Below are 19429 nucleotides of genomic sequence, written 5' to 3' on the forward strand. Positions count from 1 at the left end.
TTTTTAAATTTTATAGATGTATGTTTCATCCTTTCATCTACCCTTATGAAGTATACATTATTAGCCTTACATTATAGATGAGTAACTTAAGCTATGAAAATTTAACTAACTTAATCAAGTAGTCAGCTAGCAACTGTGGAGCTCAAAACTAGGTTTTGAGGCCAAGACAGGCAGATCACTTGAGGTCAGGAGTTCGAGACCAGCCTGGCCAACATAGTGAAACCCTGTCTCTACTAACAATACAAAAATTAGCTGGGTGTGGAGGTGCACACCTGTAATCCCTGCTACTCAGGAGGCTGAGGCAGGAGAATTGCTTCAACCTGGGAGGCGGAGGTAGCAGTGAGCCGAGATTGTGCACTGCACTCCGGCCTGGGAGACAGAGCCAGCAAGACTCCACCTCAAAACAAACAAACAAACAAACAAAAAAATAAATAAATAAAAAACAGGTGTTGTGCATTGAGGTCCAGTGTAGGGGATCAAAGAAAAACCTCCACTAATCCCATAGAAATGACCTGATGACCATAAACACAGTGATTCAAGGCAAACAAACGATTCTAAGAAGTGAGATCATATCATTTACCCAAACCTAAGGGGTGTATCTTTTACTGGAAGGAGAGAAGATTAATGAAGCAGAGGTGCTAAAGGTCTTACAAAATATCCAGAATGAAACGGACTCTCTACTTGACTTATGTGCTCTTTTTCCTGACTCTGAATGAGTCACAACTTAAATAGAACCAAAATATAAAATCACCACTTATTGGAAGACACAAAATTTTCATTTAACTCCATGTTTTTCATATCAATGCAGTCTAACTATAATCCAGTTTATGCATCTATTTCAATCAAGAGTCTCTATGGCATGCTCATGAGAGTCTTAATAAATGCTTTTAATTGGATTTGTTTGAACTTTTCTACATGCAGCATTCCTTCTCTTTCTTTGGGTATGGATTTGGTTATTACGAAATATAGTTTAAGAATCTACAGTGTGCTGAATCATGGGGAGTACAAACATGAAAACATCGAGAACAGCTCTATTGAGACCCAGACAGATAATGGCTGCACTGATTAGAAAAGATTTCATGAAAACACATAGAACTTGAACTAGAAACTTCAGGGAAAGGGGGTTCTGTCAGCTAGGATTGTAGGGAAGTATGTGTAGGACAGCATAGAAGACATTTGAGGTTGTTCACATGTAGACATAATGAAAACTAAAAGCCATTTCAGAGCACTTAACTATGTAAATGTGTGGGAAATGTGTTTCACTTGCTGTAACAAACTGTTAGTTCCAAAGGCTTTCTCAATTTATTGATCCATGATCACTTTCAACTGTGACACTTCCTAAAAGTGATTTTGGTTTCCTTTCTTTCCTTCTGGTTTTATTCTTTTGATTGCACCATTCATATATTAAAAAGTGTAACCCTTGATAGAAATTAATATTTGAAGGAATGAACAAGTGGTCACTAGTAGCTACAAAAGAAAATTGAGCCTGCTAGTTTGCTCTGTTTTAAAAAAGATTTACTTAAATGTTCATCTCATTTTAATGTATTTGTGTAAATGTTTAAATCATAAAATAAGATACAAATGACTTGCACCAAAAGTTTCTTGGCTGATGTTGGAAAGCTTTGAGTTCTAAATTTTGAGTCCTAAAGCTTTGAGTTCTAAATTTTGAGTCCTGATGCTCAGTAATCATAAATTTCCATATAGAATTGCTTTGATCTCCCAAAAATTAAGGATAAGGAGAAAAACAATCATTTTAAACCACATAAAATGGGAGGATTTCTTTGCTATAGCTGAAGATATCTGTGTTGGAAGGTAACTGCATCATTAGGCCTCTCTGGATGCATTATGTTGTATAACTTACCCCCCCCTGCGTCAGAGCCTGGTGGTGATCCCCAAGAGAATGATCTACTCATTACTCCATAACTCTGAGCCCTGAGAGTCAGCTAAACAGAAACAGTGCTATTTGCAGATTGTTAAAGGAAACCCCTGCCTCCTGTGACTTCTGTAGTTCCTCTTGCCTTCCCAACTTGGCTTAAGGAGTGTGAAGATAACTGTAACTCAGAGAAATACCCCAATTCCTCATGGATTGTCCTTTTAAATAGATGTTTTGTTAAAGCAATTATAAAACCAAACCACATTGTTCAGGTTTCCCTGGAAAGCACATTGCTGCTATTAACAGCTGGGAAGTTTTAAAATATTTATTTTGTACCTCAAAATTTCAGCTTAAAAAAAAAAAAAAAAAAACCAAGATCATTAGAATTCCCCAGGGTTTTCATGTAAATGTCTTGCATAAAGAAATGAGAGAGTTTGTGATAGAGTTCAACAAAATATCCTTCAAGAAACTGAGCTTGGAAATCTGTTTATGCTTTTGTTTTTTTTTTTTTTTTTTTTGGAGTGAACAGGTGGAAATTGCTGTACACTATAAATAATCATGTAATTTAAAATCGAATCTCTACCCTGAAGTGGAGGAGTTTAGCTATCAAAAGTCAGCAGTGCAGACTTAAGAAAGTGTAACGGTGATGCAGCAAATAAATGTGAACCTAGGACCTGGCCCTAATTTCTTGCCCCCAGGAAATAGGTAATTAGCCTTATTAACCCAGACTGGTAATAAATGGGTTCACTGCAAATTCATTTCATTTAAGAATTAGGGTAAGGAGTGTAGTTTACACCAGTGAGCAAAAGAATGTGTTCTTCTGGTGATTTCACTTGATGCTAGTATGGGATTTGGTGTGCACAGAGGAGTGAAGGTGGCATGTCATAGAATAGATTTTCTTTCTTGTACTTTGATGGGAACCATTTATGATATTCCATGTTGCTAACTGACAGATAGCCTTGGGGAATTTGATGGACCAGTGGTACAGTAGCTATTCCACTGTGAAATTTAAGACTCAGCCCCTTATTATCATTCAAGTGAGTTTCATCTTACACGTAAGAAGCGTAGCAGGCAAAGCAAAAACTGATTTTTAAAAGCAATATAGTATCTGTTTCGGTTCCTGGGCAAGTGGTTTTTCAGAATCTCAAAGTTCCACTGTACAAAAGATGGCACAGGTTGTTTTGACTTAGATAAATGTTCAAAGAAATTGCAAGTCTTTTACTTGGTTATAACAAACTTTATTGTGCCCATGGAATGTCTGATCCTTCTATGGCTTGCTTGACTTTTTTCTAACTACCATGTAAAGGATCAGGTGGGTTTTGGAGTCTTAATGACTAGGTTTGGATCCAGCTCCACTTACCGTATATTCTTGGGCAAATAACTTTCCTATACCCTGGTTTCTCTCATGTGTAAAGAGGGCATAACAGCAATATCCATCACAGTGGTTTTTGTGAGAATTAACTATGATAATGGCAACAAAGTGCTCAACGGTGTGTTGTTCTTTCTGATTTTTCTGGTTTTGATAAATAAGTAGATCTCAGACTTTGACTATAATTTGTTGTTGTTTTTGTTCTTGTTGTTGTTGTTGTTTTAGACAGAATCTGGGTCTGTCGCCCAGGCTGGAGTGCAATGGCGTGATCTCAGCTCACTGCAGCTTCCACCCCTCGGGTTCAAGTGATTCTCCTGCCTCAGCCTCCCGAGTAGCTGTGATTATAGGCGTCCACCACCACACCTGGCTAGTTTTTGTATTTTCAGTAGAGACAGGGTTTCACCATGTTGGCCAGGCTGGTCTTGAACTCCTGACTTCAGGTGATCTGCCTGCCTTGGTGCACTCCCAAAATGCTGAGATTACAGGCATGGCCACCCCACCTGGCCATGACTGCAGTTCTTTCTGACGGTAATATGAAATACTCAGACCATTGATCTTATGAAACTTCTCCTTGTTCATGATGATAAAGCCTTGCTGTCTACATTTAGGGAACAGATGTATTCATTTCTGTTACAAAAGGAGAGTGTATGTTCAGTACATCTTAAAAACTCATCATCTAATTAAGGTATAATTTAATGGGGCATCATATAATTATAACAATAGATTGAGGAGGGCGTTTTGTGGAATTACACAGTTTTTAAAAAATGTATTATAAGAATATAAGCAATCTTTCAAAATTATATTGTTTTTACAAAAAACTAAAAACAAACATTATGCTAAATGGTAAACTACTAAACACATTTGTTTTTACAATCCAAACAAGCTTAAAAACTTCCTATGATTTCTGTTATTCAAGAAGATAGAGGTTTTGGCAAGAAAAACAAACTTTAAAATTCATAACATTTTATTACAAGAGGAAAGAAATCTTATAAATGGTGTTATTGCATATTTAAAAATTGCAAGAAGCTGCACTAAAAACCTATTAGAACCAATAAGAGAATTTAATAAGGTTATATGTTTCAAAAGCATAGCTTTTCTTTTTAGTAGCAATAATTAGTTTAAACATTGAAGAGAAATGCATTTGTAAAACCACCTAAAATATAATATCTAGGACTAAGTTTAACAAGATGTAAACAAATGTGTATCATAAAAGATATAACATTTTACTGAAAACTATAAAACAAGACATGAGTAAATAGCAAGTTACATATGTTCCTGGATGAAAAATCTGATCATTATTACATTAGTTATTTCCAAATCAATGATTAATTTTAGACAATTCTAATCAGAGTAAATTTTAAATGATTAAAGATTTTCTGGGGTGAAAAAATAAATTTATATGGAAGAATAAATATAAAAGAATCCCAAGAAATTTTGGAAAAGGATAATAAATACTAGCAGTTACTATAAAGCCTGATTTAAAATCAGTATAGTACTATCTGGCATTGGAATGGACAGATCAGTGTAACAGAACATAGAAACAGCACCTATCTGGGTATATTTGAGGAATAAATATAAAAATAAAGCCACTTCTAAAGCAGCAGATTAGTTACTAAATAGTGTGAAACTATTGCCAGTACTTTTAGTAGAACAGAAAATGTTTTTCTTCTCTTACATCAAACTGGTTGACAGTGGTTGATTCTGGTGATGGAACTGAAGGCAAAGGAGGGTGAAGTCATCACATCTTATATAATTCAAAAATAAAAGGCCACAGGTGGCTGTAAGGATTTTGTCATCATTTTTTCTTCAGATATTTTTAAATATAACAAAGGTGGGTTACTCAAACACAAGTCTTTTTATACAATTGGAGGTTTTGAGCTGATCTTTCAAAATATCATTTCCCTTAAGACTGATTGTATTCTTCACTTTGTGACTAGTACCAATAATCACTTGTCATCCAAGCCAAAAGTCTCCCTATCACCCTCGATTCCATTTCACTCCCTGTCAATATCCATTCAATCACCAAGATCTGTAATTTCTACCTTTGTAATAGATTTGGAATCCATCCTCCCTTCTCCACACCCACCACCACACTTTATGTCAGGCTCACATCATTTGTCACCTGAAAGTAGCCTCAGGTTTGCTATTTTCTGGACACCTGTTTGCTCTCCCTCCTCTCTAGACCCCATAGTGTTGTCAGAGTGATTTTTTCAGAACCAGATCTGATGATGTCAATTCACTGCTCAGATTCTTCTCCATGTGGTCCTTCCCTCAGCCTCAACTGTAACATCCCATCCTGCCTGCCTACCTGCACTTCCCTCCAGGTTCACTTCCTCAGCTGCATGGTGGATCAAGCTTTTGGACTTAGCGTGCTCTTTACCCAAGTATATTTTCACATGTATTTCGCACCTGCTTGTCCTTCAAAACTCACTAGATGCTTCACTTCTAGGAAGCTTTCTCTTATCTGAGTTTCACTCAGATGTCTTTTCTCTAAACACATTTGGACACTCTTCCCAATAAACTTGAAACAAAGACCATGCTTTGTCTTGAACTTCTGGATATTTCACACAGTGCCTGCTACATATTACTCAATAATAAGTGAGTGCGTGAATGTAAAATATTCATAGCTGGGTATTTGTGAGAAATGTGTAACACTTACATAGTTTGATTCTTCACTGATTTTCATCATTATGTACAAACTCTAATTTCAGATAAATGAGCCAGAAATATCTGCTGCTCTCTGTTGTATTTTTTCGTAAATGTAGAATGCATCCCTTTTTGCTTATGTACAATATGAAAATGAAAGCCCTGGTTTTCTAGAAGACAGCTTGGCATAAGATTTTAAAGTTGCAGTGGTGTTTTTGTTTGTTTGTTCTGGGACAAACCAATAAGTCTGTAGTTTTGAGAGCATACAATTTGAATCCACTTTGAGGAAAACGAGCCTAAAGAATTCATTTAGCAAGGACTAAGATCTCTGTCTCCCCATACAGAATAAGTTTTATGGTTTGAGTGGCCATGGAGATTATTCAGTGTAAGGTAGCTGATCAAATGCCTCATGGTAGAATATTACAAAGTTCTAGTGACGTTTTGTGATAGTTGAAGCCGGTATCCTTAAACTCTAAAGTGAGAGAACAGTTCCCAGATATGGAAGGGCTAGTGTCTGCAGCTGCTCCTTGAAAACCACATTAAGAGTATTTGCTCTAATAGTCAGGATTACTCTCACTATTTCAAGAAGTCAGCAGTTTTTAAACAAAACCAAACTTCACTATATTTTCTCTGTATTCTGTTGGACATGCCAACCTTCTACCCTATATAGGCATCTTAACTTCCTGGTGGTTGTTGCCAAATCAAGAACTTGATAGACAGAGACCATGCTTGTCTAATTGTTGGGCCAAAAAAGGGCTGACTCCTATCTGTAATCTGTAATTGGGATTCTGCAGCTTCTCTGAGCAAGAGAAAATCAGGGAAGGGAGGAATCTTGATGGTTTTTTTAGGATAAACTTTGGGCATGTCATCGAGGGTCTCTTCCCTATAAAGTACATTACATTTTCCCCTCATTTTCCTTTTGAGTTATAATCAATGTGAGGCAAAAGCCAGTGTACAAAGGTGCAGAGAGGATGTGGATTCTGGTGAATTATTTTAGTATTTACCTTTGTTATCACTAGGAGTAAGTATGTTGATATCGAGAATTGGAGGACATAGGGGAAGAAAGATTCCCAATCCTTAGATCTGCCAGTTTAATTGGCTTAGATTTAGGAGACACATATTTTAAGAATTACAATTCATTGTTGTGGTTTTCAAGGAGTAGAGCTGTCAAAACTCCCTTTTAAGAGTGTTGTCTATGTATTCATTGACTCCTGTTAGACTTCTACATTCTTTTTCTATCGAAGCAGAAAAAAAAGTAGTTAAAAATAAAACATGAAATAAGAACATTAGGTTGACACAAAACTATTAAGATGAATAGAAAATGCATATTAAAAGTAAGCAAAAAGACAAAATGCGTTAAAAATTACAAAACAGTGTTGAACTGGAAGAACTTGTGGTAGTAACAAAGTCTGTAGAATAGCTAAGAGTACAAACTATATGTGAAATGCTAAATGAGAAAACATTTGTTAAATTAATGAGTATGACACATGCATAATAGGTCTCCATAAAGTTTAGTCATTATTAGGAACAAGAACAAAATCTATAGGGTTTAAAAATTTTTAATGATACAAATCAATAAGTAAATATTAGTATGAATAACTGATTTTTCCATTCATAGAGGGGAAAATGTTAATGTTCATTATTAAAATTAGTAATGAGAGATTAGGGAAAGGCTTGACTGTAAAGGGGCAGCCTAAGGAAATTTTGGCGGTGATGGAATTTTTCTGTATTTTGACAGGAATGATGGATACCAAAATTTTACTCATTTATCAAAACCCATAGAGCCATGTACCACTAAGTAAATGTTGCTGCATATCAATTTTAAAATAAATTTAAAAAGTATATTCCCAGCCTGGGCAACACAGGGAGACCCCATTTCTACAAAAGTTTTCTTTTAAAAATTAGCCAATTAGGTAGTGGTGCGTACCTGTGGTTCCAGCTACTCAGAAGACTGAGGTTGGAAGATCACTTGAGTCCTAGAGGTTAGGGCTGCAGAATCTATTATGAATGCGTTGGTTGGCTGGGTTCAGTAATAAATACGTGAGGCGTCTCAGAAAAAAAAAAAAAAAAAGGAGAATATTGTCAAAATATTAGAAATAGGATGGTAAAACACTATAAAGTAGAGTTAAATGGTGAATAGAAGTGGTTTTCCACTATGATAAATAAACAAATAACCTTTAAAGTTTATAGAGGTGAGTGGCCTAAGGGAAGTGATGTCCTTTGGTGAGAACACGCCCTGTCTATAGAAATGAACACATTTATAAGTATCAGACCTGCCTGGAAAGGCAGAGTGTGGGTATATCAATTGCCTTATATAGTTTGCTATAAAGATATATAGGCTGTTAAGGACTAGAACAAAACTCTAACAAAACGATCCATAAAATGCAGCATGCTAAATGGAGAACAAATATGTGAATATTTGTCAAAAGTTACAACTGCCTGACACAACTTGGCAGTGCCATCTATAGCAGATAGTATGTGGTGGCGACTGCTTGCATTTCCAAGATCTGGCACAGACAAATCTTGCTGTCCACTAGGAGGAAAACAAAGTATCCAGTGTAGAGTAGATGACTGGAGTGAGGTGAATGAAGGGAAAATCACAGGTGAAGAAGGTAGAGAGATAAGCGGAGAGAGAGATCATTTATGGCCCTTTAGGCCATTGTAAAGGACATGGCCTACAATGTGGTTTGGGAACACCTTGGGGGGTTTTGAGCAGAGCAATAACATGATCTTAATTGTAGTTTTGTATATATATGGTGACACTATATCTCTATTCATACACATTTATTTTAAATACCACCTATATGCTGATGGCTTCCACATCCGTGTATATCTAGCTGTGACCTTTCACCAAAATTCCAGACTTACGTACCCAACTACTTCCTTGAGATAGCCACAGGTTTGACTAATAGGCATCTCACATTGAACATGACCCAAGGAGATCTCACCTATTTTTCTTCATTTCGGTTCATCAATCAACAGTTACCAAGTCAAAGACCTATGGGTTATGATTAAATCTCCCTTTTCCTGCACCACTCACATCTTCTCTATAGCTCTGTTAACTATACATAACACATGTCCTAAATCTATCCACTTTGTATCATCTTCACAACAGCCACCTAGACAAGTGCCAAAGCAATTTTATGGTCTCCACGTTTCATTCTATGCCTGCTCTCCAAACTTCTTTTAACCCAGAAAAATAGAGTGATCTTTCAGTAATATCAATGAGACCACACTTCACACCTTCCATCCCTGCCAGTCAAGACCATTTAAGATCTTCTCCTTCTACGTAGAATAAAACCTAACTTTCTTACTTATCTTGACTTGCCTTGCCTACAGTAACCTGGTCTGTAAGTGACTCACTCTCTTTTTTCTCTTTTTATAATTGTTTACAATTATGGACAAATAGATATAACCTAAAATCTACCATCCTAACAATCTTTAAGTATACAGTTCAGTGGCGTTAAGCAAGTTCATGTTGTCATGCAGCCATCACCACCACCCATCTCCAGAACACTTTTCATCTTGCAGAAGTGAAGTGCTGTACCCATTAAAAAAAATCTGCCAACCTCCCCAACCCCCAGCCTCTGGCAACCACCATTCTCTTTTGTGCATGAATTTAACTTCTCTGGGTACCTCATAAAAGGAGGTTTATGCAGTTTTTGTTATTTTTTGTGATTGGCCTATTTAATTTACCATATCGTTGCCAAGGCTCGTGCATCTTGTAGCGTGTCTCAAAAATTCAATTCTTTCCTTTTTAGAGGCCAAATAGTATTCCATTATGTGTATATACCACATTTTAAAAATGCATTTATACATTGGTGGAAACTTTGGTTAGTTCCACCTTTATGCTATTGTAAATGATGCTGCTATCAACATGGATGTACAAATATTTGTTTGAGTCCCTGCTTTCAACTCCTTTTGCATTTCATACTTAGACGAGGAATTGCAGGATTATATGTTAATTCTATTTTAAATTTCTTGAGGAACCCTTATATGGTTTCTTTATAGCAGCTATGCTATCGTACATTCCTACTGGCTGACTGTCTTTTTATCTTTTTCATCCTCTCTCTTATCCTTGATGTTCCAGATGTGATGATCTTTCTTGATTTCTCTGAATATCAAACTCATCCCTGCAGTAGAGCATTTGCAATAGTTGTTTCCTCTCCCTGCAGAGCTCACTACTCCGATGTTTGCTTGACAGGCCCTTTCAGATCATCCACCTTAGACTGAAATGGGGAGAATTTCCTGGATGAGTCAGTGATTGTCCCACCAGCATAGCACTTATCAAGATCTCACGATTGTCTTGTTCATTTATTAGGACTTATTTTTTTGTCTTTCCTCTCCCAACACTATATTTTTAGTACCTAGAACTACGACTAGTATATAGGAGATACATAGTAGTTGTTGAAACGTCACAGGGATTAATATAATACATGACCTAGTGTGCCGCATGTGAACATTACACATTAGTGGAAACCTGTGTAACATGTCTACATTAATGTTACAAAGAATACCATGTCTACATATCTGTTACAGAGAATAACATGTCTACATATGTTACATATGTTACAAAGAGTAACATGACTACATACATGTTAGAGAAAATAACATGTTCTTTAGAACCAGAGCATACCAAGAGAGAATCCATAATTCAATAATATAATCAAGAGTGGCAATTGACCTAGTTTTCTTGATCATTGAGACTCTAGTAAAAATTTGAGGCCTTGTAGTAGTCTGTTTTCATGCTGCTGTTAAAGACATACCCGAGACAGGGCAATTTACAGAAGCAAGAGGTTTAATGGACTCACAGCTCCATGTAGCTGGGGAGATCTCACAATCATGGCAGAAGGTGAAAGGCACATCTCACATGGTGGCAGACAAGAGAAGAGAACTTGTGCAGGGAAACTCCCCTTTATAAAACCATCAGATCTATATTCATTGTCATGATAATAGCATGGGAAGGACCCATCCCTGTGATTCAATTACCTCCCTATGGGTACTTCCCACAACACTTAGGAATTGTGAGAGCTTCAATTCAAGATGAGATTTGGGTGGGAACACAACCAAACCATATCAGGCTTCATTAATTTAAACATTTCAGGCAAAATGTGCTCTTTGGTTTCAAATTAACTCAATAGCTACTCTACTACTCCTCTGTGCTTCATATGTGCAAGCAGTGTCTTAGAGATACTTGTAAAATGTTTCATGTACTTCTAAGCAGCAAATTTCAGTTGCAGACTCCAAATAAGTAATAGTCATATTATATATCTTCCACAGCAAATTTTCTAAATTAATATTTTATAGTTCATTCCAATAGTAACCACTTTCCTAATCCATAAGGTCATCTATGTTAGAGAAAACTCACTCAGGTAGCATAAAAGGAAAATTGTTATTTCTGCCTTTGTATTAAGTGAGTGGGCATAAGTTGGCTATCATGGATTATGAACAATCTCCTGGCATAGTTGTCATGATGATGAGGCCATATATTATGAATGGCTTGGGTCTAATACTACCACGATAGGAACTGTCCTTTTGGTCCTGTGAGTTTAATTTGGTGATAAAGGGTCATTAAGGCTGGGCATGTAGACTCACATCTATAATTCCAACACTTCAGACGGCCAAGGCGGGTGGATTGCTTGAGTCCAGGAATTCAAGACCAGCCTGGACAACATGGCAAAACTCCATCTCTACAAAAATATAAAAATAAAATAAATAGATAGATAAATAAAATAAATAGATTGATAAATAAATTAGCTGGGCATGGTGATGCCTGTTTGTAGTCCCAGCTACTAGGGAGGTTGTGGTAGGAGGTTGACTTGAGTCAGAGGGTTAGAAGCTGCAGTGAGCTGTGATATCACCACTGCAATCCAGCCTGGGAGACAGAAGAAGATCCTGTCTCTGTCTCTCACACACACAAACCTAATTAGTATTTAGATGAAGAGGCAACATATCTTCTTATGTACTAACTTTTTTTCTAATATTAAAAATTATTTTGAGGCTTGCCTCTAGGATTGAAACATTTTCATACAGTGAAGGATAAAGGGGAGTCTTACATTTTAAAAGCTCCTCTTTTTCAAGAGCCAGTTGGTGTATGCATTACAATGATATGTTTAAAGCACCGATGAATAAAATTCTGTAGTTACTAACTTGACTAATTTGCAAGAGAACTATTCGTTGGTTTTCAGAAATATGGATAGTTACTGTTCTGAAAACATTTTAACAGTTTAAACGGTTTTCCCTTTTATTCTAAAAGATGTTAAACATTGTCATTCAAATCATTATGATTTCATATTGCTTTTAAAAAGTCACAAATGCAGAAGATCTAGTTTATTTTCTTAGTGTATGATTAGGCAGATTATCTTGTTTTAAAAGTCAGTGCAAAAACTTCAAATGTGCTAAACAGAACTGACTGAGAGTCCATTACATTTCAAGGGCACTGGTGAGATTGTGGCAATAGGGTTGAAAAGTATTAATCAATCCTTTTCATCACTTTTATTACTTTTACTTAGAGTTTATATTAGGAAATACTTCACAAACATCGTGTTTCTGCCGTTAAGGCTTATATCCACATTTGAGACATAATTTTTTATGATGTCTTTGCATATTATATCATAGGCATTTTTAGGGCAGACAAATAATAGCTTCGCTTTTTGCTCACAAAAGGCCATCTTTGGGGAAAAAGCATCTTTAGAAAATTCTGTCGATGTGGGAACTTTAGAATCTTTTGAAAAGCTTTAGAATCTTTTGAAAATGGTACCTATTTTGAAAACTTTAATAAGAACATGCTTCCATCTATCACTTAAGCTAGAAGTGGGAATGCTGCATATGAATAAGAGTGGTGGGGACTATGCCAGTTTTGGGTACTACATTGAGAAAAAAAGTAATATTACCTCTAGTCATCAGATTTCCTTGTATAATTTGGCATATGTTACCTTCAGAGATTTTCTAAATCACTGGACACAGACATTTCTGGAACATAAATAATGAACAGAATCACTTGAATAAAATTCAAATCACTAATGTTTTTGAGTACTTATTAATTGCCAAGAAGTGTGTTAAGCACTTATTGAAGTTTGGATGGGCATATTCTTTCTTACATATCTTTGCATAATACTTCCCTGATTTTCAAAGAATAGGCTACATGTGCTTGTATTTAGCCAATCAAAATATTTATCATAATCTATTGTAACTGCCTTTTTACTTGCCTATTTCTCATTAGTCTATAAACTCCAATAGTCCAGGTTTTGTGTCTGCCATATTTGTTCTTCCTATATCCTGAACATTATAGGTACCGAGGCTCAAATCTCAAACATAATAGGTGTTGTATAAATATTTGTTAATTGGCTGGGTGTGATGGCTGAAGCCTGTAATCCCAGCACTTTGGGAGGCTGAGGCAGGTGGATCACGAGGTCAGAAGTTCAAGATAATCCTGCCCAAGATGATGAAACCCCATCTCTACCAAAAATACAAAAATTAGCCAAGTGTGGTGGCAGGCACCTGTAATTTCAGCTACGCAGGAGGCTGAGGCAGATAATTGCTTGAACCCGGGAGGCAGAGGTTGCAGTGAGCCGAGACCGTGTCACTGCTCTCCAACATGGGTGACAGAGTGAGTCTCTGTCTCAATAAATAAATAAATATAAATTGAATAATGATTGGTGTCCAGAAAAAAAAATATTTTTTTAGGACTAGGAAACAGGGAAGAATGGCAACATAAAAATCAGAACAATTTATTATTAAAACTTACTAATTTTCAACACACAATTCCTTTAAAAGAAAATGTATGTCAGGGTGGCATGCACATTCTCTTTTTAATATCTAGCAATATTTGAGAATTTATTTGCTACTCATAATGAGTATGTTTGTATGAATTATCTCATTAAATCTTCTCAACACCATATCTTCATTCTACAGGTTAGGGAACTGAGGCTTAAAGAGGATAAATAATATCTCAAAATCTCACAGACAGTGAGCATATAGTACAAGTTTGAACTCTGCTCTTTCTTACTTCCAGAGCTCAGGCTTTGAGTCAATCAATATTTGGAATGCCAACTTAATCAGAAGGGAAACTCAGAGAAGTGAAATATTTTCATGAGGACACAGAGCTAGTAAACGACAGAACGTGGCATTACTTTTCACAGGTCCAAAGGTTGTGAGACGTTAATCCAGGCCACTTTCTTCTATCTTTTAATAATAAATGCATTTTTCACTGATTTAATAAACAATGAATCAAGTACAATCCTAATCATGCTGGACAGATCATGGCCCTTAACTGTTTCTCCTGACAATTACATGAGAAAGACTGGTTAATTTGTTTTTGTTTTTAGTTAAATCGGAGTAAATAATCATTGGATAAGACAGCATTGACGTTTTATTCTCCATTCTATTATTCTTACATCTGCCTTGGTTTTTACCCTTCATTAATGATACCTAAGAAGAAACATGTAAAAAGAAAAAAGCCCAAATAAGACATTCTTTGAATAAAGATGCATTGATGCTACCTACCATGCCCATGGAAAGAACTTGGTATTCTTGTGTGCTTAAGAAATTTTGTGACAGTGGAATCCAACGTAGAAAATGTATCACATGCTGAAATAAAGAGTGACTTGGGCAATAGGTGATGCATTATTTGTCTTGCTTAAATGGTGTTCTGCCATGCTACATTTTCTGTTATGAGACATGCTGATGATGCCTCTTTTTGAATGCTAGAATCTCAAGTTCCTGATCAACCAAGCTCTCTCCATGTGAGGCCCCAGACCAACTGCATCATCATGAGTTGGACTCCTCCCTTGAACCCAAACATCGTGGTGCGAGGTTATATTATCGGCTATGGCGTTGGGAGCCCTTACGCTGAGACAGTGCGTGTGGACAGCAAGCAGCGATATTATTCCATTGAGAGGTTAGGTGAGTATCTGCGATTTGTTTATTCTATTAAGGGGAATTAATGATTTATTTTAAATAATTTTATTTCTTGGAAAACTGTTCCATGGGATTGTGGTTTCAACTTACAGCATGTGTTAACTCTGAAAGCAGTTCTCTATCAACACACACACACACACACACACACACACACACATTTCTTCTTTGAATTTGGAATTTCAGGAATTAGATCAAGAGAGATCTGTAATGGGAGTTGCTCTGGTGTGTGCCCTTGCTTATGGGTTATAGGATACAAAAAGTGCATTGGGCCATTTTTCTTTTTCCAGTGGTCAATGGAAACTTCTGATCCTAATAATTTCTGTAAAAAGAAAGTCAACACATTTTTCATCTTTGTTCTCACTGGGAAAATGTTCTGTTAATTTTTCTTTAACCTTGAATTATCTAGTCATAGCGCCTTCTTTTCCCTTAACATTCACAAATATGAATGTTAAAGACTATGTCATTATGACTTCAAAAGAAGATGAAAGAAGGAATTTTCAGTCATGACAATACATCAGAATGATCAAACTCCATCCTGCATGTTTCCTTGCCTCTACCGATCTAGGTTTTCTTATTGTGCTCAACTCAACCTCATTTTTTACTGAATACAATGCTTCAGTTGTGATATTCTGAATTCATTGAAAACTTGTTCATTGAGAGAGGTCTAATGTGTGTAAAAGTGTTCGTATTCATTTTAGATCTGATTTCCCATAGTGCTGTAGGAGGTTATATTATTGACACAGAGAAATAAAGTAAATATGATGTATCAGGATGCCAGTAAGTTAAATAATTTTCATAAAGCAAAATGTAAGTTGATTCTACCTGCTGATTTCATACCATATTATATGACCCCACTGGAAATGCAGCTTGATTGGGCAGGCAAGGTGTAGGAGGTGGGGGGATTTGCAATGTCTCTCACAAACAGAACATTTGTGATGAGAAGCCTGATTTGAATTTGAATAACTAAAATGCAGTAGCAAGAAAAGATTTTCTCAGTAAAGGAGGAAAATTACACTGACCCATTCTCTCTATAATTGCTTCAAACACTAATAAGAGAAACACCTACTGAAAATCTCCATAATTTTGGTTAGCTTGGCATTTAGAAATAATATTCTTTCCATCAGTTCCTGAGTTTGAATGTAAAGGCAATCACAAAACTCATATTTATGGCTGTCAAACCTATGTCAGGGGACTCCCACTTATCCATTATTCAGCATCCACCATCTTTGACAGTTCATCTTGATGCCACTCACCAGACAGAAGGAGGGAGGTCAGGAGGGAAGTCAGGACTCAGAGCAAGTCAGGAGGGAAACTGCATTGTTGACCCTATCCTTTAGATAATGATTATCTTTGTTACCAAAAAAACATTCCAAAGGTCTTCAAATTTAGTCAAGTTTAGGTGTTTGGGAGATTAACATTGGCAAATCTCCCCAAATGCTTAACAAGAAAAACAGAAAAAGTCTCTGGAAAATCTATTCTAAAGAGCTAGGAAAATTGTTAAAGGTAAAATGGGATATGAACCTGTCTCAGTAATAATTATGAATTTGCACTCTACAACTTACCTGGAAACAGTAATTACACACACACATAGATAGGTATGTAAGTTCTACCAGTTGATACTCTTTTAACATAGTCTCGTGTCTTAATATGAAATACAATAATTAGCATGTTGTTCATTAAATATCCGCATGGTTACCATGAACTGCCATTTTTCTAACATGTGTTTTCACTATTTAGCCAAAGTGTGTGTGAGAGACATACCTTAAGCTCTAATCTTTATAAAGATAAGGATTTATTCAAGTCTACGTTCACGCTGCAAATACATCACTAATTGTTTTATTTATTCTAGTGAGCATTAAAATTGACACATCAGTTTCCGTAGTAACTTTTTGAGAAGGTATTTATAACTTTGTTTAATTTTTAAAGTTTTTGAAAGGCAAAGTTGTCTAGTCATTACATATACATAATAAAGAAAAGGAAATTTTATGTTTTAAGGACTGTATGACAGGTATACAACTAAAAGTGAATTAAAGTAAGTTTAATTCATTTAAGCATAGGGTCAGTCATAACTTCAAGTATCATGGTTGTATATTAAACTATAAAAAAGTTATTTGTTGTATAATTGACCAATAAACCCCTTCATCTATTTCATGAGAAAGCAAGACTTCTAAACAGCATTTTATTTGCAGTTTAGACACCAGACACTGTGATCAGCTTCAGGACTGGAAATAGAAGAACATCTTGAGTAATATCTAATATTGCCTAATTAAAAGCAAACAAACAACTTGCCTACTATAGGCATAGAGCTTCATTAATCAATATTTATACTATTAAATATTTATAATTAGTCTATTGACATTTTACTCCTTTTAGTTCAATAGCCCTAGTGCCAGACTTGATATATGATATAGACACACAAGATCTGAATTTAATACTTCTTAGCAAAATTAATTTGAAACCAAACCACTTTTTAAAAAACTCACTATCTACCTACCAATTGATCTATTTATCTATCAAGTATCTGTCTTTACATCTTTATTCACGTATTATTTATACACAGTACACTGTGTACGTTAGAAGTGTACTTTTTGGCGTTTTTAAAAGAGCATTATTGAGGTATAATATTTGTTTATTTTTATAATCTTTTCTCTAATTTATCTCAGTAATACTTTATAGTTTCAAGTGTAAAGGTCTTTAATGTTTACGTTAAACTTATTCCTAAATACATATGTATATGTAGGAATATACATATATTAGAAATACCCCCCAAAACGTGTATATATATATATTTGGAAATATATATTTGAATATATGTACATATATTTAGGACTATTTAAATTATACACATATATTTGAATATTTCTAAATATATGTACATATGTATATTATATATACATATATATTTGGATTATTTTAAATAGAACTGTTAAAATTTATTTTAAATCAATTTTTACTATAGTAGATTTATAGATGGATTATATAATATATAGATGTATTGTTGTGTTTATAAATGTGTAGAATACAAGAGATTTTTTAATGCTAACCTTGTATCCTAATACCTATTAAATTTACCTATATATTCCATTAGTGTTTTAGATTATGTAAAATTTTCCATTTAGTCAAACATATCTATGCAAAGAGAAAGTTTTATATTTAGTTTCTTGTCTCTGTCTCTTTTATGTCTTTCTGTTGCCTTACTTCAGTGGTTAGGATCTGTAGTAAAATACTGAATAAAAGTGCTGAAAGCAGGTATCTTTCCCTTGTGTCTGATCTTAAGATAAAAAAATTTAGTCTTTACCATGAAATAGATTATTACCTCTGGGCTCTTTATCTAAGTCTTTTGTGAGATTGAGGAAATGTTATACTCTTTCTAGTTTTCTAGAAATTCTGGTCATGAATATTCATTGAATTTTATTAGACAAATTTCTATCTTTTGAAATTATTTTTCTTCTTTTTTAAAAATACAGTGAATTACATTGATTTATTTTTTAAGGGTAACCAACCTTGAATTTCCTGTATGTATCCTGTGTGGCCATCATGTATTATCCTTTTCTTATGTTGTTTGATTTGTTAATGCTTATTAAGGATTTTTTTGTGTGTGTGCCTATATTCAGTAGGTTATATTCGTCTACAATTTTCTTTTCCTATAGTGTCTATATCCTGTTTCTCTCTTACTCCCATTAGATTGGCTCATAAAATGAGCTGGACTATGTTTACTCCCCTTCTATTACAGAAAATTTGTGTAAAAATGGATTTTATTTATTTATTAAGTATTTTATAGATTTTACTAATGAAATCATCTGGACCTGAGTTTTTTTTATAGGAAGGCTTTGATAATAGATTTAATTTTTTAAACAGATAGAGGCCTGATTTACGTACTCTCTTGTATTGATTTTGGTAAGTTAAATTTTTAATAAAATCCATACATTTCATTTTGTCTCTTGTCGACATAGAGTTATTCATAATGTTCTCTTTATCTGTTATCTATGGTTATTAATTGCTTTTTCATTTCTGATATTGGTCTTTTCTGGTTCCTCTCTTTTTTTGTGATGTCTAGACAGGGGTTTACTAATTTTGTTGATCTTTTCAAAAAAGAGCCTTTGACATTACTAACTTTTCTATTATCTATCTCTGTTTTATTTCTTTCATTTCTGTTGTTATCTTGACTGCTTCCCTCCTGATACTTATTTTAGATCTCATCTTCTATTTCTAATTTATTGACATATGAACCTTATAATGTATGCATCCATTGTTGTTCCTCTAGGTATCATTTTATGTGCATTCCACAAATTTTGATATGTTGTATTTTTATTACCATTTAGTTCAAAACATTTGCTAATTTTCCTGTGATTTATTATTCTCCCTAAGTTATTTAGTAAGGTGGTACTTAATTTTCAAATTTTGGGATTTTCCTAGTTATCTAGTTATTATTGGTTTTCTTTTCTTCCTTTCTTTTTTTTGGTGTTTTTTTTTTTTTTTTTTTTTTTTTTTTTTTTTTGAGACAGAATCTCACTCTGTTGGCCAGGCTGGAATGCAGTGGAGTGATCTTGGCTGACTGCTCCCTCTGCCTCCCAGGTTCAAGCAATTCTCCTGCCTCAGTTTCCCAAGTGGCTGGGATTACA

General features: G+C 35.0%; 1 protein-coding gene across 1 annotated transcript in view; it reads left to right on the forward strand.

Moving 5' to 3' along the window:
• LOC105534661 (netrin receptor DCC) overlaps positions 1–19429 on the forward strand; it is a 389147-nt gene that overhangs the window by 161783 nt on the left and 207935 nt on the right. The window contains exon 8 of the mRNA XM_011973437.1: positions 14598–14792. Within this exon, the coding sequence (XP_011828827.1) occupies positions 14598–14792 (195 nt within the window). The remainder of the gene's footprint in view (positions 1–14597; positions 14793–19429) is intronic.

This window comes from Mandrillus leucophaeus, unplaced genomic scaffold, assembly GCF_000951045.1.
Source record: "Mandrillus leucophaeus isolate KB7577 unplaced genomic scaffold, Mleu.le_1.0 Scaffold1375, whole genome shotgun sequence".
NCBI classification, from domain to species: Eukaryota; Metazoa; Chordata; class Mammalia; order Primates; family Cercopithecidae; genus Mandrillus; species Mandrillus leucophaeus.